At 36.3% G+C, this 21,015-nt stretch overlaps 2 protein-coding genes across 2 annotated transcripts in view; both read left to right on the plus strand.

Moving 5' to 3' along the window:
- Nucleotides 1–13,182, plus strand: part of LOC121415747 (lamin-B1-like) — a 34,379-nt gene extending 21,197 nt beyond the window's left edge. The window contains exons 5-10 of the mRNA XM_041609078.1: nucleotides 279–404; nucleotides 2,111–2,331; nucleotides 3,254–3,437; nucleotides 6,658–6,885; nucleotides 8,624–8,677; nucleotides 10,383–13,182. Coding sequence (XP_041465012.1) covers nucleotides 279–404; nucleotides 2,111–2,331; nucleotides 3,254–3,437; nucleotides 6,658–6,885; nucleotides 8,624–8,677; nucleotides 10,383–10,412 — 843 coding nt within the window. The 3' untranslated portion in view covers nucleotides 10,413–13,182. The remainder of the gene's footprint in view (nucleotides 1–278; nucleotides 405–2,110; nucleotides 2,332–3,253; nucleotides 3,438–6,657; nucleotides 6,886–8,623; nucleotides 8,678–10,382) is intronic.
- A 5,024-nt stretch (nucleotides 13,183–18,206) lies between these two features.
- LOC121415748 (survival motor neuron protein-like) overlaps nucleotides 18,207–21,015 on the plus strand; it is a 30,833-nt gene continuing 28,024 nt past the window's right edge. The window contains exon 1 of the mRNA XM_041609079.1: nucleotides 18,207–18,289. Coding sequence (XP_041465013.1) covers nucleotides 18,248–18,289 — 42 coding nt within the window. The 5' untranslated portion in view covers nucleotides 18,207–18,247. The remainder of the gene's footprint in view (nucleotides 18,290–21,015) is intronic.

Genomic DNA, 21,015 nt, shown 5'->3' on the forward strand with positions numbered 1-21,015 from the left:
AGGGTAATTCACCGTGGACAGTTAGCTTGTTCTTTGTGCCTAGTTTCAAAATATTCTGGAAAAAAAAGGAGTGGGACTGTTAGAAAGGAGAAAAGGAGGGGGATTTGTTGAGCCGTAGAATTAATGTACATTTCTCATATGATGATAATGATATATTTTGTTTTAATATGCATGCATGTAAAATTGCTTCTCAGCAAGCAAAATGAATAGTGATGACCCATAATGATGAAGTGGAAATAACAATGTTATCAATGAATTCATTTTTTTTTCCTGTGCAGTTGGCTGATCTGAAGGCTCTGGCAGAGCGTCACAGGAATGATGCCGTCAACTCTCAGGATGAGGTCCGCAAGCTCCGAAGCACTGTTGATGACCTCAACTCTGAGATTACCACCATCCGTGCCCAGGTAGGTCTCCTGTTTTTTTGTTTTTTTTTTAATGAAACATTTTGTCTGCATCTTTATTTTGGAGCATGTACCATAAACATGCAAGCATAGAAAGTCAAGCATAGACATTAAGCTTGACTCTACGGATGACTGGAATGTAAATTGTTTGTGACTGTGTTTCAATTGATCATGAAATTACTACTCCTACTACCAGTTTGAGTGTCACCAGTCCTTGGAAGGGATTCTATCAGGGTAGATTTTCTAATTGTTTTTGTTAAGCTATTTGAACATCAATATGAAATGATTTTGCTAGATTAATGCTAATATTCTTCACATAAGAATTTATGTGGATCATCTAGTTTTTGTCTCAATTTAAAAAAGAAGGAAGATACTTATTCATGAGCAACATGCTACAACAGGGAAAATCATTCCAATACCAATCTTTCTTTCTCTCTTTGGAAGTGTCAGCTACAGATTATCCAGTTTAATAATGTTGCAGACTTGCAGTTGTCTTGATACTTATCCTGTAATTGAAAGCAATCCCTGCATTTTATCAGCACCTCTGTGGTATAAACAACCCTTTTCTGGCTTGCAACATTTCCTTCTGTTATTAAAAACAGGTTCTTCAAAAGATCAGTTCTGTCACAGCTGAATATAATATCCTCAGACTACGAGAGGTTTGTGAGCTGAAATAAAAATTCACAATGCCTTCAAATGCATTAAAGCCTCTCTTAAAAAAAAAAGGTGGCAGTATGCATCCCGGTGGCAGGCCTCTTATGTGGAAACTCTGTTTTCACTCATGTTTTACCAATTTCAAAGCTCTTCATTTTTTCTCAAATACATGTATTTGTATACTACCTTGGAAGCTAATTATATCAGGCCCTATTCTGTCTTCAAGTTATCCTTTATGATATGCGCAAATGTAGTTTTGGAAATGTATATTCGCTTTCTTTTGCACATTCTAATTGTGGAGCATAAGACTCAGATTGTGTGGCAGTTTAGCTCTCTTTTACATATAGCAAGTGTTCTTGGCATTTATTACATGTTTCCTGCAATGGCTTTTACTTGGTTCTTGTTTTTACAAACACCTTGTTAAAAAAAAATCTTTCAGGTGTGTCATTGTAGTGATTTTTTTCATTGTGCACATTTAATAAATGTCATTTAACCTCTCTGTAATCTATATACAGTACACATGTACATGTAAGTTGTTCCCATCCTCATCTACACTGTAATAGTCTTTCTGTATACCAACTTCTAAGCACTGTAACTCTGCAGCAAAGTAAAGGAAAATGCACATTTAGCAGGTGGTTTTTAACATCAAGGTTTTACGGAACGTTTTTTAACCACGGCTTTAATGTTAATGATCTACTTGAACAGTTCAGAAGTGATTGATTAGTATGCTTTGGGGCAAAAAATCCTGTCCAATATATGGTTTGGAAATTTTTTCTCATTTAGAAACCTGTGGGTTTATAGAGAGTACAGTGTATATCTTTATCAGCAATATATTTGTTCCTATCTTTGTTTGAAAATGAATGCTGTGAAGAGAATGTGCCCAAATAAATAGGAGTTTGAACTTACTGGACAATAGTCGTAAGATTTCTTTTCATCTTATAGTTAAACAACGGCACATACATGTACATGTACTCTGCAACATTCTAAAACTTTGAAAGACTAAATAAATCTACAAAATCATTCAGAATACCCACCTGTTTTAAAACCTCTTGCAGAACGATGCCCTGATCGCCCGTATCAAGGACCTTGAGAAACAGCTTCGCCAGGAGCAGGATGATCACCTTGAAGCAATCACCCTGAGGGACAAGGAGCTTCAGCAGCTCCGTGATGCTGTGGCCGAGCAGCTCAGGGACTACGATGACCTACTCAACATTAAGCTCAGTCTCGACAACGAGATCGCTACCTATCGCAAGCTTCTGGAGGGAGAGGAAACCAGGTTAGGATGAATGCAATTGATATATTTTAAAAAGAATTTTAGCATCCTTTGACAAGGCATTTATCTACAATTACCGCTCTCTGCCCAGGTGTACTGAATGGGTTCCCGATCACAGAGTTTATGGGCAGTCTTTGAGATACAGGCCAGTATTCTGAAGTCAGGTTTAACTTAGACTACGCTACAGTCTAACACGGTACTAATATTATGGGGAGCCAAAAATTCAAAAAATTGTTTTTATTGTATATTTTTTATGTTTACTATTTTATTTCCTTTTGCTTTCATAATGAAGAAAAATACTTCAGTTCTCATTCCCGGACATTTGTTAACAATTTGAGTGTCATAATGAATTAAAACCTTGGATGTTTACTATTGGGTGTTTTGTGCCCCGATTGGCTCTTCGGTAGTTAAACCACAACTTAAACCAGGGTTTCATTTAAACCCAAGTTCAGAATACGGGCCATAGGGTTTGTATTTCCTTGGTCTAAAAGCTATTGCTCTACTCAGATAGTCTAGTACCACTTGGGCTAAATCCAATTGGTATCATTTTGGTCCAATTGCCATTTGGTCTACACTCCACATAGTCTAAAAAATACTAGTCTAATCATCATGTATTCTAATGGTTATAAATATAAACTAATTTCATCTAGGCCTACTAAGTATTTTGCAATTTGTCAAGTAAAGGTTTGATTCTCAGATAGTTATCTAAATCATATAGACTGGGTGGTTTTAGATTTACTTGAAATTAGATGAAATGGGTTAAGTCTAATTGGAAATCAGGCAAATGGTAAATGGTCTTATTAGCAATTAGACCACATAATTATAGATGAACTAGGATTGGACCGTGTGGGATGAGTGCATGATTGTATTTATGTTTGATGTCTTTTCTTGCCTTGCCTACCCCCCCCCCCTCCTTCCCTTTCAGGCTGAGAATCTCCACACCCCCTCGCAAGACAAAGGCTGCATCCAGGGACCCCAGGCCAAGCAAGAGACGTCGTGTGGAAGACGAATCCAGCATCACCCAGAGCGCCACCAACAATGGTGTCGTGGCCATCGTAGAGAGCGACCCTGAAGGAAAATTTGTGAAGCTGCACAATAACTCTGAAACGGTAAGTCCTCAGGGATATGCAGTTTTGAAACGCTGGGCTTAGTGGCGTACTCATTGTTCCCTTCATCCCAGTGTGAACCTGTAATCATAAACTAGTAGAATTAGAATCTTCTTTAGGATATGTACACTTACAATTTCTCAAATTTCGGGCAGGTTGACTGTCTGTTTTTAGGACAGAAAACAGAGAGCCAACCTGCCCAAAATGTCAAGTCCTGTCATCTGCTCTACAACTCCACTCTCTGACTCAATCCAGCCCTCTTTCATCTCTTTAAATCAAGCCAGCCTTGTAGTGAAGCCTCTCATCTTGCCGACTACTCAAGCTACATGTATTCTACTCTTTCTGGTTTACAGACTATTTAACCCTATATAGCCCGGGCTATTTCGAAATTGCATAGCCCGGGGGGGGCCTATTTGCCCCCCCCTCAGATCTCGGCCGTTTATCGACCGATTGCGACCAAATTTGGTGTGTTGGTGTCTCATTTTGTATTTTACAAGAATGCGTTGTCAAATTTGTGATATTTATTATCATTTTTTATTTATCTAATTAATTATGCAAATATTCAAATTTTTCAAGGAATTTTCATTTTTTTGTCTCACCTGCGAAGCAAAGTGAGACTATAGGCGCCGCTTTTCCGACGGCGGCGGCGGCGGCGTCAACATCAAATCTTAACCTGAGGTTAAGTTTTTGAAATGATGTCATAACTTAGAAAGTATATGGACTTAGTTCATAAAACTTGGCCATAAGGTTAATCAAGTATTACTGAACATCCTATTAGAGTTTCATGTCACATGACCAAGGTCAAAGGTCATTTAGGGTCAATGAACTTAGACCATGTTGGAGGAATCAACATCGAAATCTTAACCTGAGGTTAAGTTTTTGAAATGTCATCATAACTTAGAAAATATATGGACCTAGTTCATGAAACTTGGACATAAGGTTAATCAAGTATCACTGAACATCCTGCATGAGTTTCACGTCACATGACCAAGGTCAAAGGTCATTTAGGGTCAATGAACTTTGGCCGAATTGGGGATATCTGTTGAATTCCCATCATAACTTTGAAAGTTTATGGATCTGATTAATGAAACTTGGACATAATAGTAATCAAGCATCACTGAACATTTTGTGCAAGTTTCAGGTCTCATGATTAAGGTCAAAGGTCATTTAGGGTCAATGAACTTTGGCCGAATCGGGGGTATCTGTTGAATTACCATCATAACTTTGAAAGTTTATTGGTCTAGTTCATTGAACTTGGACATTAGAGTAATCAAGTATCACTGAACATCCTGTGCTCATTTCAGGTCACATGACCAAGTTCAAAGGTCAATGAACTTTGGCCGAATTGGGTGTATCTGTTGAATTACCATCATAACTTTGAATGTTTATGGATCTGATTCATGAAACTTGTACATAAGAGTAATCAAGTATCACTGAACATCCTGTGCGAGTTTCAGGTCACATGATCAAGGTCAAAGGTCATGTAAGGTCAATGAACTTTGGCCATGTTGGGGTTTTTCGTTGAATAACCACCATCATATCTCTGTAAGTTTATTGGTCTAGTTCATAAAAAGTGGTCTAGTTCATTAAACTTGGACATAAGAGTAACCATGTATCACTGAACATCTTGTGCGAGTTAGAGTAGTATTCATAGTCAGCACTGCTGCTATATTGAACCGCGTGATGCAGGTGAGACGGCCAGAGGCATTCCACTTGTTGTAGTTTTCCCCCCATTTTTTGAGAAAATGCAATGGAATCAAGCATGTTAGTAGCCAGTCATGTAATCTAAAAGACAGCTCACTCAACTGTATTGAAATTGTATAATTATTAGATTATAATAGTAATTAATTATGCGCATATGCTAATTTTTCTCGAAATTCTGAATTTCACATATTGATTACCACGTCTGGGCATAAATTTTTTTTTCTAGTTGTGTACTGAAGAAAGGTGATATTTACTTTATATTTTGACATTATATCATCAAAAAGTGAAAATACTTATGCAAATTAGAGATAAATGAATATTCATTACATGTAGCAGCCAGAAAGTTGAATGTTTCAAAGTAATTTATTAGATGTGACTTATGATTCAGCAAACTTAAGAGCAATCATGAATGGCATGTATATCTGGTTTTTGTAACTCTACTGATAACAAATCATAAATGTATGCAAATCATTTGCATAATTGTTTACAGGTCACATAGTATTTCATAAAGTGTCATCACAATCCACTATAAAATGTGAAATTATTTTTCAACTGACACCTTTTAGGCTATTTTGTTGGATAATATTCTTGTTTCCTTCCGTGTTTTGAAATCTCTATTTTTTATTGTTTTTTTTTAATCTAGAATAGTTGGTGATAGCCCAAAAGAAAGTTATGTGAGGAAAAACAGAAAAAAAACATTCATCTGACAACACTTCTTGTAAAACCCATACATTGTACACACAAAAGTCGATGGAAATTGCCATTTTCGGTGACATTGGTCACGAATATGTGCTATATCTCCGCAAGTGTACCCCCGATTTTCGCAAACAGGGTCTCAAAATGTGCGGGAGATGTGAAAGAAAATAGTCATGAAATTTCAGCGCATTATTTTTATGCATTTAAAAATTATCGTGAAAAATGTCGAGGGGCTATATAGGGTTAAGGACTCCACTAATTTCCAAAAGATATTCTTCTTTCCAACCTCCATTTTACTTCTTTCCCTATCCACTTTCTCTTAGTCCTTGCCAGTGCTTTACACATGGTTTACCATAAACCACTTCACATTTGTTCATACCACCTTCCAAACCTTCAAACATCATCTGCTATCAGGGTTCCCAGCCCATCAGGGAAATCGGGGGAAATAATTTTACTTTTTTCCAGTCAGGGATAGATCAGGGACTTTTATTTTGAAAATACCTCAAATCAAGGAAAAATGCCTCAAATGAGAGAAAATCAGGGATTTTGATCAGCCCAAAAGTCGAAAGCATGGTTGTTAGTCAGACTCTGGTATATTTTGTTGCATCCATTGAATGACTGGTTATAGTGGCACTAATTAGTTTTACATTAATTTTTTTACTGAAAATACATGTAATTCTCTGCAATAACTTAGAAAACATACAAAACTGGGAATGGTTTTAAATAATTATCAGGGAATTTTGTTTTCTTGAAAAGCTGGGAACCGTGACTATATAATCATTTTGATCTTGATTTATCTCCTTTTATTTCACTGCCTCTCCAGGACCAAGCATTGGGCGGCTGGCACTTGAAGCGCAGTGCGGACGGTGGCAGCGAACAGTCCTACAAGTTCACCAGCAAGTACGTCCTGAAGGCTGGCCAGGAGGTGACTGTCTGGGCCTCTGGCAGTGGCAAGTCCCAAAGCGCACCCACAGACCTGGTCTTCAAGAACACAGAGTCTTGGGGCACCGGGGACAACGTGGAAACCACTCTGGTTGATGCTTCTGGGGAGGTAAGTGTTGCCAATTTGGGAAGTTCTGAAATGGCATGGATACATACTCTGCACTTTTTCTCAGACCTCATGTGGTATACTAAGGGAATGTTGCAATAAACATTTGCAGTCAATCGCAAATTCACAAGTGATAAACCCGTTTTGCTTAAAGCAAATTGGTTTATACTTGTTGTTGCAAGAAAAACAAAATTTCAATTATAAGAATTTTGATTGATTTTGGCATCTAAAATGTACTTGAAATTGATTGAGAGATTCTTATAATGTACAGTAAGTGAAATAGTGATCAGACCAATCAAAACAAATTCTTTGGCAAAGCTTGCTCAGCCTCTGGGAAGTGTAAGGCCAGGGAAAAGTGAGATATTTACTTAACCATAGGGCAATATCCAGTAGCATTAACCCTAAAAACCCCCTCAACATTTTTCGTGATAAATCCGCCGTGGGAAATTTTTTGACCGTGTCGCTCACTGAGTTTTTACATTTAAGTCTCGCGCAACTTTTGAGACCAAATTTGCGACCCCCAGGTACGCGGTTCCAAAATTACGCAACATTTCGTAACAGCATGCAGACCCGAAAGTGCACAAAAACATGAATTTGTGTACAAATCCAATGCAAATAGAGTTTTTATCCCAAATTCGTAAATGTATCATTATTTTTCCTTTTACTGATTGAAATCAATTAATTCCATCTTATTTATGCTCCAAATAAAGTCCTAAACAATTTCCATAGAAAAAACAATAAAAAACAGAAAGTCAAAAAACATGGATATACATAAGAAATTTAGAAAACAGTAAAATACATAAGAAAATAAATGTCATTTTGATTTTTTTTTGTACATTTGATCAGATTCATATAAAGTGTCTGTGTACCATAAAATTAGCATTTTAGGGGCATTATAATGAAAGCAAAATTTTGATTTTATGCATAAATTAGCATAATTAATTAACAATAAGATTTTTTGCAGAATTTGATCTAGTAGTTTTGTAGATTATGCCATGGGTAACGCGTGTGCCAAGTTTCGTCGCGATCGCACGATCAACGGCCGAGATTATAAGGGGTGGGCTGAATCAGCCCCCCCCCCAGTCTAGGCATCGAAATAGCCCAGTCTAGTTAGTGTTGAATAATGTCTGCTGGTCAAATCTTGATCTACTCTGGATTATTTATATCTGAATGGTATCAAATTCTCCATGAAAACAGAATAATTGGCATTCAAAGAAAAAGTTGTGGGAAAGATTGACATTGTGAGCTGTCTAATTCTGTCCATGATTTTTATGAACAATATCATGAAAAAAATGATCCACTGCAAAAGATTACTCTTCAGATGCCGGCTACATTCGATTTATAACAAATCAGATCTGAAACTGTCAGGCTGACAATTGAGATGTAGTCCCATACATGCTTATCTGTGTGAGATCTTCAGAAAATTGGGCCCTATGTAGCACCTGAGAACATGTTCCAGTTGTGCGTAATGTCATGTGTAATTTCAATCTTATGAAACATTCACCAGTACCCTGTCCTCCAAAGAGTTGAAAGAGATGAAAATCAAACTCAAATATCGTTTTATTTGAAAATCTCTTAACCACACAAATATAGATCAATTGCAATTTTGAGATTGATTTGATTCTGTCACAACTCTTTGCAAGATGCGACACAGAAGTGATAATCATAAACAATAGATAATCTCAAACACCAGCTGTTATGGTCTCACTCCCTTATCATATATCTTATTGTTTTATTGCAGGTGATGGCAACTCGCACAGTGATAAAGGAAGTCACAACACATGAATACAGAGAGGTATGTGTGCTTTTCTTATCCTCAAATTCCTGGATTAATGTTAGATTGAGGCACTAGTCTCTATTCATGATGCGGCACCAAAGAACAACAAGAAGTACCACTGCGTGATTTCAAGTAGAGCTCATTAACTGTGTTTCTATACTAAAAACCCTACAAGTTCCCGGGAGGGGGGGGGTTCTGCATCCTTCTCCTTTAACCCTAAATAGACTGGGCTATTTCGACGCCTAAGAAGACTGGGGGGGGGCTCTCGGCCGTCGATCGCGCGATCGCTACAAAAATTGGCACACGCGTTACCCATGGCATTATCTACAAAGCTACAACATCAAATTCTGCAAAAAATCTCATGTCTCATTAATTATGCTAATTTATGCGTAAAATCATAAGTTTGCTCTAATTAAATAAATAATGCCCCTGAAATGCTAATTTTTGTTTCACATACTCTAGATAGGCATCTGATCAAATTAATTTTTTAAAAATTTCAAAATCACATTTATTTTCTTATGTATTCTATTGTTTTCTTAATTTCTTATGTATTTCTTTGTTTTTCGACTTTTTGTTTTTTATTGTTTTTTCAATGGAAATTGTTGGGGACTTTATTTTGACCATAAGCAAGATAAAATTAATTGATTTTAAGCAGTAAAAGGAAAAATAATGATACATTTATGAATTTTGGCTAAGAACACTATTTGCATTGGATTTGTACACAAATTCACGTTTTTGAGTAATTTTGGATCTGCATGCACTTACGAAATGTTGCGTAATTTTGGAACCGCGTACCCGGGGGTCACAATTTTGGTCTCAAAAGTTGCGCGAGACTTGAAATTAAAAAGTCAGCGAGCGACGCGGTCAAAAAATTTCGCGCGGCGGATTTATCTCGAAAAATGTCAAGGGGGGGCTGAATCAGCCCCCCCCAGTCTTTTTAGGGTTAAACATTTTGCACAATACGGCCACGCTGGGTCTTAACCTGGCTCTGTAAGGGTTAAGGTGGTTTGATTGCAGGTTGTATTCTATGACCGAGTGTACTTTTTTCTGTGTACTGCAAACATTTGGGCACGCTAGTCATCCAAATGTGCCTTTTCGGACATGTATGAGACCGATTTCCCATCGTTTTAAAATTATGTGGTATAGTTTTCCTCTCTGGAAGAACCCCTCGAAACATTCCTCTCACATTGGTCTCTCATGAATTGCATTCATGCATTGATACTTGTCAATACCAGTGAACAGGATGTGCCTAAGTAGTATACCAACTTGGGGGTAATTTGAGGACTCTTTCAATGCGATTGTGTTATTTATAATCCCCCTTTTGTCACTTTTGCTTGGAAGGGAGGGTGTGAGTTGTTCTTTAGACTGGCACAAGTTAATCCCTTGATATCAAGTTATACTTGAAAAGATGCAGAGAATCTTGTGTACTAATAATGCATTTTGGGATGCCTGCTTCTTCTGGAATTAAGTAAGGTAGACCCACATGATGGTATTTATGTCCTTTCTTTTATCATGTTAAAAATTCATAGAAAGAGCCCAAGACCAACATGTACCAATTGTGTCCCCATCATGATAGTTACATGGTTTAGATTTCTAATTCAAGGATATGATCTCTATGATGTATTTTTGTCACATTGTAAAATAAAGTAAATGACAAAAATAAAACACTTACCACAAAAATGTAATATATGTTTTTCTTTGTTCTGTCTTTTTTCCAATACAGGGTCGAGAAGACAGATGCACCCTAATGTAACGTGTACTGATGAAACTACGACAGCACTTTTTAATCACTGTAGAATTCAACATTACCACTCGTATCATTATAATCGTCACTTGCGAGGTTTTAAGAGTAGTTTTGTACAAATTTTTTGTAGGTATTAAAAAGTTGCAGAGGATGTCCTAGTTTTGCACTTGGTCAACAATCAATCATGTTTAATCAACTAGTAAATGGAAACTTTTAACCAGCTGCTTTTTATACTTCTACTCGTAGCAGAGTGATCATGCCTTGGATGATTCAAATGTTATTTATCCAATGTTAATATTGTAGGAACAATCACAGATGGGTATTTTGGGGGAATTCTGTATAGACCTTACTGCTCAAATTTCATGAACTGGAAATGTTGAAATGCCATGTTTGTCAAAGTTTGTATCCTGATGAAAATCCATAATCTTATATCAAGGGCACACATCCATAATATTGGATGCTCCGCAATTATTACTCTGGTTTTAGCATGGCAGTGATTATGATGCTCATGCATTCCAAAGCTTACGTCATATAAAAACTAATGGATCACTATCATGTTTTTGGCATATGTTGTAGAAATCAAATGTCTTTGTGGTTCCGATCAACGTATGAAAGCTAATTGCAGTAAAATATTCTTGAGAACAATGGCAATGTCATTTTACCTTCTTACCCATACCATGAAAATCATGAAGAGGTGAATGCCTTATTTTTTCTTGTCACGCTTAATTAAGTCTTGTCTCAGGTTATTTAGTAGTTAGACTTTGGATTCGGGAAAAAAAAATCTGTATTGCTTGACCTGGATCCCCTTTTAAAATATGATATAATCATGAACAGGCAAATGCTTTCAAGTTAAGTTAGGAAAATGCATAAATCTTCAATGATTATTGAATAAGAGAGACGATCTCCATATACATCTTCAGTGTCATTGCATGGACATCATGGTTCCATAACGTAAAGCCTATTGGCTGATTGTATGTATGATGGATCTTTGTTATTAATGTTACATTGTAATCAATGCAATCAGTGTAAAAAATTCTTTTATGATCAAACACCCTGCTTTTTGTTATGGAACACTGGCATTATGTTCATGAAATTTTTGGTCATGTTCCAAATACTACAAGCGTAATATCGACTCAAAATCTTTCTCTTTATCAAAGGCTGAAATAGGCAGGTTTCTACATGTTTGTGTGTTTGACATAGTATACTGACAATTTTACGGTACTAGTTCTTTGAAGTTAATGAGAGAAAAAAAATTTGGTAACGCCATATTTGCAGACATGAGAATCATGAATGCTAAGACTTTGAATGAATTAACCATTTGCTATTTCTGATGCCATACTTACCACTTTGTGTTGCAATTGAATATCACAGTGTCATTTTTACTGCATAACCATACTGAAATTGCCTGCCGATTTAATTGAAAATCTGTAATAATTCTGTAAGAGATCTACTTAAAACATCAAATAAATGTACACCGCGGCAACAGAGGAGTTTCTCCATTTCCCTTGTGAGTTGCTAGTGTGTTTTTTTTTTCTTCTGATTATGCTTTCATAATGAATATCAAAATCATTTGAATGTGTATTGAAAGAAATTGAATATCAAACAGTGACATTTTGGAAACTGCAAGTTTGCCCAGAGCACTGCTCCTTAAAAAAAGGATATTTCTATCTTGTTGTTCTGGTGCATTGATCCAAAAATTTTGTTGCAGATTTAAGAAACAGGCTCGTGTATTAACAGTGACTTGGACAACTCCAATACAAAATGAAAATGATCTTATCCTTCCTATTTTAAGGTTCGACACCCTCTCCCCTTTGAAGCTCAACAATTTTATTGTAAATTGTATATAGTTGTAGTGATTAATTCTCTTTTTAGTTGTTTTGATAATCAGCATCTTATTTATACACATTTCTTAACTAATTGATATTACTCATACTTTTGAAATCAGATTGTCAGTGTTTGTCTAGATTTATTTGTTAAGTTTGAAATTGTTGGAGAATGTAATCTACGGAACTTATTATTTGATGCTACTTAGGATAGCAGAACACTATCAGAAACAACTAAATTCCAACTTGAATTAAACATGATAAAACTTTGTTCGTCATCGGTATATTTTTAATTAACATCTTCTGTTATGTAGTAATATATTCATGTATGTTGCTGTTTGAAATAATTCTTGGTCGTCTTATTATGGAGAATATATTTTGATAATCAGTTAGATGTCTGGTTTTGTGACTAAAATACTTGTGCAAGATTTGTTAAAGAACTATGTGTATTCAGTGAATATGTTATTGCAGTATACTCCTTAACATTTCTTTGTTGGCATTAGTGGTGAGCACTTGAAAATTAAAGAATTAAAAAATGATCAGCAAATTTTACACTTTTCTATTTTCCTGAAATGTATGTTCTAATTAAGATTATGTATTTCACTTGCCTTTTCGACAGTATGACTGGATATATAGGGTTTAGACAGTAGGTTATCTGCTGTAAAACAGCTAAGTGCATAATAAAAATGCTATGAAAGTAGTCTATATATAGGTTGTCATTTTCAGTTTTTATATGTTTTCTTATGTAAATAGTAGCAGTTTTAAATTAGAAGTAACCATATGTAGCCTGATTATGTTATATCCTTGTTTTTAGTACTTTTTGTGTAAATATTAGTGAATGTGAGAGACATAAGTAAGGGTTTTTAGTCACTTTAATACCACTTATGGTTGATATATTTGCTTCTAGTTAATGTCAGCTAGGTGCTTTTATAGATTTTTACAAATGCATCTATGTGGAGAAAGAAAAAAAATGCATGCAACCCAAGTACATAAGCATACAATAAGAAATAAGTTATGACAGCAATCATTTTAAAAGGCATCTGAAATGATATGAAGCGAGCTTCTATTCTGTTTGACTCTTAAGTAGGAAATCAACATTTGTGCTTTTAAAAAAATCTCACTTTGTAGATGAAGCCATGTGTATCGGATTGGTTTGTCTTTAATATTTCAGATGGCTTGAATCCTAAATTTGTCTTATTTGTTAATTGCACATGTGTGATGCAAACATTACCATATTCTTCAGTTAAAATGATCATCATGATCATCTTCTGAATAAAAATACAAATTTGTAATTCCAGGATTTGTACATTTAATGTCAATTGTCATAAACATTTGCTTCTTCATAAACTTTACTTGAGAACATGCCACAATAACTTGACTGTGTCAGGTTTAAAGTGTTTGAATAATATTTACCTGGAACTTTGTGTACTGAAATGCTTCTTGTCCTGCACCTCAAACTGAATTCATTGCTGTCGATTATCAGGGTTTGTCAAATTTTCAATAAAGAACCAGAACTGTAGTAATCAATTTCAAAGAATTATTTTGTATTTTGATTGTATGAATTTACTCCCTTACTGTCCCACTTACATTGACAAGTAGATAACAAAAAACACATAAAAAAGAATGTTTTTTTTAAGAAAGGACACGTTACGTAGGGTAATAAGGGTGTCAAAAACACTGAAATTATGAAAAAAGGTTATCTACTTCGCGAGGAAAGCTATGTGTTTAGGGTCAAATTTGTGAGGGTTTAAAACAAAATGTTTTATAAAGGATGTACTTTTTGCCCCGACAGTCAACACTAGGTTAACGTTACATGTTTAGAGTATGATTTGCGGGAGGTGGGGCCATACTTAAGCCAATGATGTAGGTAAAGGTAAAAACCAATGTCTGGCGTCCATGACGTAGCAATTTAAAGGTCAAGTCCATTACAGGAAAATGTTGATTTGAGTAAATAGAGAAAAATCAAACTAGCATAATGCTGAAAATTTCATCAAAATCGGATGTAAAATAAGAAAGTTATTGCATTTTAAATTTCACTTTTTACAAAACAGTGATATGCACAATTCAATGTCATGCAAATGAGTCAGTCGATGATGTCCATCACTCACTTTTTCTTTTGTTTATTGTTTTAATTATACAATGTTTCATTTTTTACAGATTTGACAATAAGGACCAAGTTAACTGAACCATATAGTATTAAACAACGGTAATTCCATATGTTCAAGGAGGAATTATTGTTGTTTCACTTGACAATGAAGAGAAAATTAGAATATTTCATGTAATAAAATACAAAAGAAATAATGAGAGGATGATGTCATCAGTCTCCTCATTTGCATACCAACCAGGATGTGCATATAATTGTTTTGTGAAATTAAGCGAAAATTTAAAATGTCATAACTATTTTATTTTACATCCGATTTTTAAGAAATTTTCAGTGTTATGTTTGTTGGATTTTTCCCTTTTTATTCAAATCAATTTTTTGTTGGGGTGGACTTGTCCTTTAAATATTGCTGTACTTAATTCAGGAAATACTTTCCAAGAATATTGTTTTGTTTCCAATACTTGTTAGGGGTAGGGTTTCACACACCAATACTTGTTAAGGGGTGCATTTTGAGAATATGGAATACTTAGGGTGCTTTTTGAGACCCCATGGTCGCGCATGGTATCCACTCGTCAATGGAAGTGGCCCCCTGTGTTTGCATATGATAGTGGTTCTCAGTTCAGATTGCTGAATTCATTTTGAACCTTTCATTTTTGTGCATGCCATTTTATCCCTTATTTAAAAGCATGTAAAAGGCATGAGCAAATAATGTGTTATTTTGGTGTATAATAGATGTATTACAATATGAACAACTCTGGTTTTTGTCTCACCTGCGAAGCAAAGTGAGACTATAGGCGCCGCTTTTCCGACGGCGGCGGCGACGGCGGCGGCGGCGGCGGCGTCAACATCAAATCTTAACCTGAGGTTAAGTTTTTGAAATGACGTCATAACTTAGAAAGTATATGGACCTAGTTAATAAAACTTGGCCATAAGGTTAATCAAGTATTACTGAACATCCTATTAGAGTTTCATGTCACATGACCAAGGTCAAAGGTCATTTAGGGTCAATGAACTTAGACCATGTTGGAGGAATCAACATCGAAATCTTAACCTGAGGTTAAGTTTTTGAAATGTCATCATAACTTAGAAAATATATGGACCTAGTTCATGAAACTTGGACATTAGGTTAATCAAGTATCACTGAACATCCTACATGAGTTTCACGTCACATGACCAAGGTCAAAGGTCATTTAGGGTCAATGAACTTTGGCCGAATTGGGGATATCTGTTGAATTCCCATCATAACTTTGAAAGTTTATGGATCTGATTCATGAAACTTGGACACAATAGTAATCAAGCATCACTGAAAATTTTGTGCAAGTTTCAGGTCTCATGATTAAGGTCAAAGGTCATTTAGGGTCAATGAACTTTTGCCGAATCGGGGGTATCTGTTGAATCACCATCATAACTTTGAAAGTTTATTGGTCTAGTTCATTAAACTTGGACATTAGAGTAATCAAGTATCACTGAACATCCTGTGCGCGTTTCAGGTCACATGACCAAGGTCAAAGGTCAATGAACTTTGGCCGAATTGGGTGTATCTGTTGAATTAACATCATAAGTTTGAAAGTTTATGGATCTGATTCATGAAACTTGTACATAAGAGTAATCAAGTATCACTGAACATCCTGTTCGAGTTTCAGGTCACCTGATCAAGGTCAAAGGTCATGTAAGGTCAATGAACTTTGGCTATGTTGGGTTTTTTTGTTGAATAACCATCATATCTCTGTAAGTTTATTGGTCTAGTTCATAAAAAAGTGGACATAAGAGTAACCATGTATCACTGAACATCTTGTTTGTTGAATAACCATCATATCTCTGTAAGTTTATTGGTCTAGTTCATAAAAAGTGGACATAAGAGTAACCATGTATCACTGAACATCTTGTGCGAGTTAGAGTGGTATTCAAAGTCAGCACTGCTGCTATATTGAACCGCGTGATGCAGGTGAGACGGCCAGAGGCATTCCACTTGTTTAAAAATTATGTAGTTATTCTTGCAGACTATTTACTGATGGGGAGGGGCATTTGTTCCTCCTCACCCCCCCCCCCAAAAAAAAAAAAATTCCACGATGGAGAATAAAAAAAATCACTAGTACGGTCCTAAGAAATGAAAGGGTAAAATTTGAAATTATATGAGGAATATTTGATACAAAACAATGTCTCACAGATGCCAACCTGATCAGTATTTTGGCAAGAAAACTCGACAACCATAGTTTCAAACCAGACTCTTGGCGGCAAATATATATATTATCTGCCTATTTGCTTCATAAAAAATGGCCTGGCTCTGAGCTTCATTGGAGAAAAATTCATGCAGTTTCGTTGTAGATGAATACCCAACTCTCACATACAATAAATAAATAAATACATAAATAGCAAAAATATATTTTGATTAAATGGGTGACCCAGGCTGAAAGTATATATAGCTTAAAATCCACAGAGCAAAATGCCGAAAATTTATTTTTAATGCCGCAAAGTTATTGAATTTTAAAAGTTTAGTAATATTTTGTCAAAACAGTCGCCATGAATATTAATTAGGTGGGCTGATGATGTCACATCATCACTTGTTCTTTTGTACTTCATTGTATGAAATTAGATTTATTCAATTTTTTTTCCTTCAAGATCTAGAAAAATTGGATTGACAACTGATTTAGTGCATTAGATATTTATTGCTGCAACTTATTTCATTATAAGGCACTTGTTCACTGCTACCATCCTGCCTGTGGAGAATCTACAGGTAGGACTATGGTATGCCAATGCTGTATTGAGCACACACTTTAAAAAATCATTAAAGTATCACTTTTGTGACCAAAATTACTAATTTCCATACAGTTGCAATTTATTTTTCATTAGTAACTTATGAATAATTTTTGTATTCACCAGAGCACTGAAAAACTTGAAAATTTTGGGCATATGTTTGTGTACGCCCTCTATTGGTGGAAAGTAATATGGCAAGAAAATTTTCATTTTTCAATCTCTATTTTTAATCAAGAAAAAAATTTACAAAATGAAATTTACATAAGAGCCAAGTTATGTGATGAATAGATGTAATGAAAACTGACAGTGTAAGAAAATCAAGCATTTGTCCCATAGAAAAAGAGAAAATAAGCCAAACATTGCCACCCTTATTTTCCCACACATGGAGATGTAAGTGAGAACAAGGTTATATCATAACCTTGTTCATTGAATGAGTGTTATAAGGGAGACATTTTATTCCCACAGTATGAAATAATGAAAAAAATATGATTTTATGTAATAACCTAAGAAAACGGAAAGTGGAGATGTGACATCATCAGCTCGCCTAGTAAATATACATGACTGTTTTCACAAAATATTGCTTAACTTTACACTTCAATAACTTTATTATTTGTTATCCGACTTTGATGAAATTTTCGGCGTTTTGCTCAGTGAATTGTACTCGGTGTATTGAGATAAAAATATTTTCAGCCTGGATCAAATAATGAATGGTCAGGGAGAGGAGTGGGACGAGGGCCGGGCATGCGTTTAGTAAAATTTTGTAGGAAGTTGTTAGCTTTCAAATGGCATTCCACTTCTACAAAGCAAAGCCCAATAAAGTCGCACAGTACTGGGGCCCGTTGCAGAAAGAGTTGCGTTTACACGAAAGTCAAAAATCAATCGCAAGTCAAAAATGCGCACTGTTGATTGGTTGAAAATCAAGTTACGCATGATTTTTAGAGTTGCGTTTGATTGCAGCTCTTTCTGCAACGGGCCCCAGAGCAGATAAACGCTACTATGGTGTCCTTGAAACTAGCCTTTAGCTAGAGCTCTAGCTAGCTAGCTGCGCTAGCTAGCTAGGAACGTAACTGAATCGAGGCTAGGCGCGCGCATGCATATCGATCCATGCTCTGCATATAATGCATATCGCATCTGTGAAACGATATCCGAGCTCCGGGCCGAGCGACATGGCTGAACGTTCTGGCGACGTGGTTTTCAGGGTTGATCAGGTAGGAAATTCTGCTTGGATGTTTCGAAGTTAACACATTTGGCTTTAAGAATGCACATGAACTTATTTAGAAGTGCAATTTGGTTTGCCGTGGTGTATGGACTGGTTAACTAGTGGTAGTAGACGCAGTCGATTGAAATCAAACTTACTCCAGCCCCACATATTGAAATATGGGTGGTGTTCCAAAAGACAATCTGAATTATGGTCAGTTCCCCCATGTCTGCGCGGTCTCCCAAGTTTGCGCACCCGTGTATCTGCGCGATTCTATTTCTAGTAAGAAAAGATACGCAACTAGTACGAACTTTACACATGCAATACATAGACAGATATTCACTAAAAAATCTGACTCAAAATGATGGGAAAATAATGAATTTAGATTTTAGGGCATTTTGTGTGATGCCACAAAATTCCTGAATCGTGTGCAAAGTGAATGAGTGCGCAGACATGGGATACCATTTTTTTTTCAATCTGAAAATGACAGCCTGAGGTTTTTTCAAGAAAATCCTATATTTTCTTTCCTTTTTTTTCATTTTTTCATGAGAAATTTGGTACACTTACAATAATATTAGGCACTTCAGTCGGGCGCGCGATCGCGCGGACAAAGCGCTAGACGTCGATTTTTGCATTGCAGTGAATGGCAGGCGTATGTCTAACACACACAGTTCGCTCCGCTCGGCACTTCGGCCGAGTGCTTGAGTTGCATTCGGATTTTGGCCGAAAAGACAGAGTCATTTTCTTCCTTTATTTCCGTGATTTTGATTGGTCAAAACTTCTCGCAGTTGCTTCGAACATCTTCGGTAAACGTCGGAAATACTATAACACAGAGTTACACTTACCTTCTTGCGAGGGAAGGACCTAATATCGAAGTATTTATTTTTCTTTGCTTGAAATTTCCTTCTTGTAATCATCAGATCTCTTGATAACTTTGGTCATTTATAAGTTTATATATTTACTTCAATAACTCCATACATCTACTTGATTTGCTAGTTCAGCCCTCTGGACTGCCATACCCGAATAGAACTCCCAAGGATTTAAAAAGCGCGAGCGCGCCCTCTCCCGTTCAGGCTTACTACCCATGATCACCGCGCAACTAGCGTCCATCTTCCTCTTTTGCTTTCGGCAAGCCACCTGTCAAGACGTGCTCAGATAAGTCTCCTAAGAGCTCAAATCTTTTTGAGCTTTGGTATTTTATTTTCGCTTATCTGTGGTGCTTTCTCCCTTTTAATTTCAATCTTTCCATTTGTGTGTAAGATTGTGTTCAGAATTTACACTTGGCGTGACTTTTTAGACATGTTTTTGGAAGACACTTAAATTGTTTTTCTAACGTTTGAGTTCTCGTCGCGCCGCATCGCTAGCGCGTTCGCGAGGCACCGGGCTTGGCCTGCCTACGTGGCAGCAAGCCTTCACCACCTGTCATGGTTATTGTTCTTCACGTTCAAAGCGTGGTGGCTTTTGGTGCCGTTTTTGAATTAAATTCTAGACAGCCTCTACACTTTGTTGTCGAGGGTGTTATTGTTATTTCTTTTTGCAGGTTGGGATCTTCAACTCTGTTCCTTCCTTGCTTTCTGGAATTGATTTATTAAGATTTTCGATTGATTATTGATTGATTAATTCTTCAATTCTCTTTCCTTTCTGTTCTGAATAAATTTCTTAATTGATATTTTATTCACAGGCGGATCTTAAAGCTCAATTCCTTTTTCCTTTTGTTCTGAATAAATTTCTTGATTGATATTTTATTCACAGGCGGATCTTAAAGCTCAATTCCTTTTCCTTCTGTTCTGAATAAAATTCTTGATTAATATTTTATTCACAGACGCTTCGGGGATTGTTTAATTCGGCTTACGCAATTATACCTGATGATTGTTTGGTTATTCAATCCCCCCTAAAAAAAAAAAAAAAAAAAAAAATTTTTTGTTCTTTACAGGTGGGGTCTCCTTCCTGTTAGAAATTTTTTTTTGACCTGTCCCGGAATTGTTTTCTTCGTTCAATTCCCTCTTCCCTCCTAGTCTTATATATTTTTTTATTTCGACAGGCGGGCTCTACGATTCCCTTTGAGGATTTACTGTGTCGTTCTTCCTCTTGGAATCGTTACTAGAGACGTTCCTTCTTCCTCCTGTTCTGAATTTCTTTACCTTTCCACAGGAGGTTACTTTTTTTTCCTCTTGGAAATTATCGTAAAATTTCTCTTATCTGGAATTATTTGTCTCTCAATCCCTTTTCTTCCTGCTCTGAAATGCTTGTTTTTGTGTTTCTTCGCAGGTGGAAACTTCGTTCTCTTCTGAACTTGCATTCATTTTTGAATTTTTGTTTCGAATTTTTCCTTCGGGCACAAAAAAAGAGAATATAGTAGGGGAACCTTGTAGGAGTTTCTTTTTTCAAAGTCTCCGACCTCCTTTTTCTTACAGGCAGATACCTAAACTATTCTTAGGTTCTTCTTCCTCCCTACCCCTCCCCTCTTGTTTTGTTCTGTTTGCTCAAACAAACTCCTTTTAGGAGGAGGGAAAGACCACTCCGGTCTCCACTTTTAATCTAAGCGAGATCTTTGTAAAAAAAAAAAAAAAGAAAAAGAAAAATTCTTGTTTTTCCTTTTTCAGGGTAGAGAGAGGTATCTTTGAATGGGACTAACACAGCCCCAGAGGACCTGGTGCCCTCCACGGGGACCGCCCCGATTGCAAGTTACAGAAGTCGGCCGCCTCCAGGCGAGCAGGAGGGACGCCGCGGTGAGCA

This window comes from Lytechinus variegatus, chromosome 5 (genome assembly GCF_018143015.1).
Source record: "Lytechinus variegatus isolate NC3 chromosome 5, Lvar_3.0, whole genome shotgun sequence".
NCBI lineage: Eukaryota > Metazoa > Echinodermata > Echinoidea > Temnopleuroida > Toxopneustidae > Lytechinus > Lytechinus variegatus.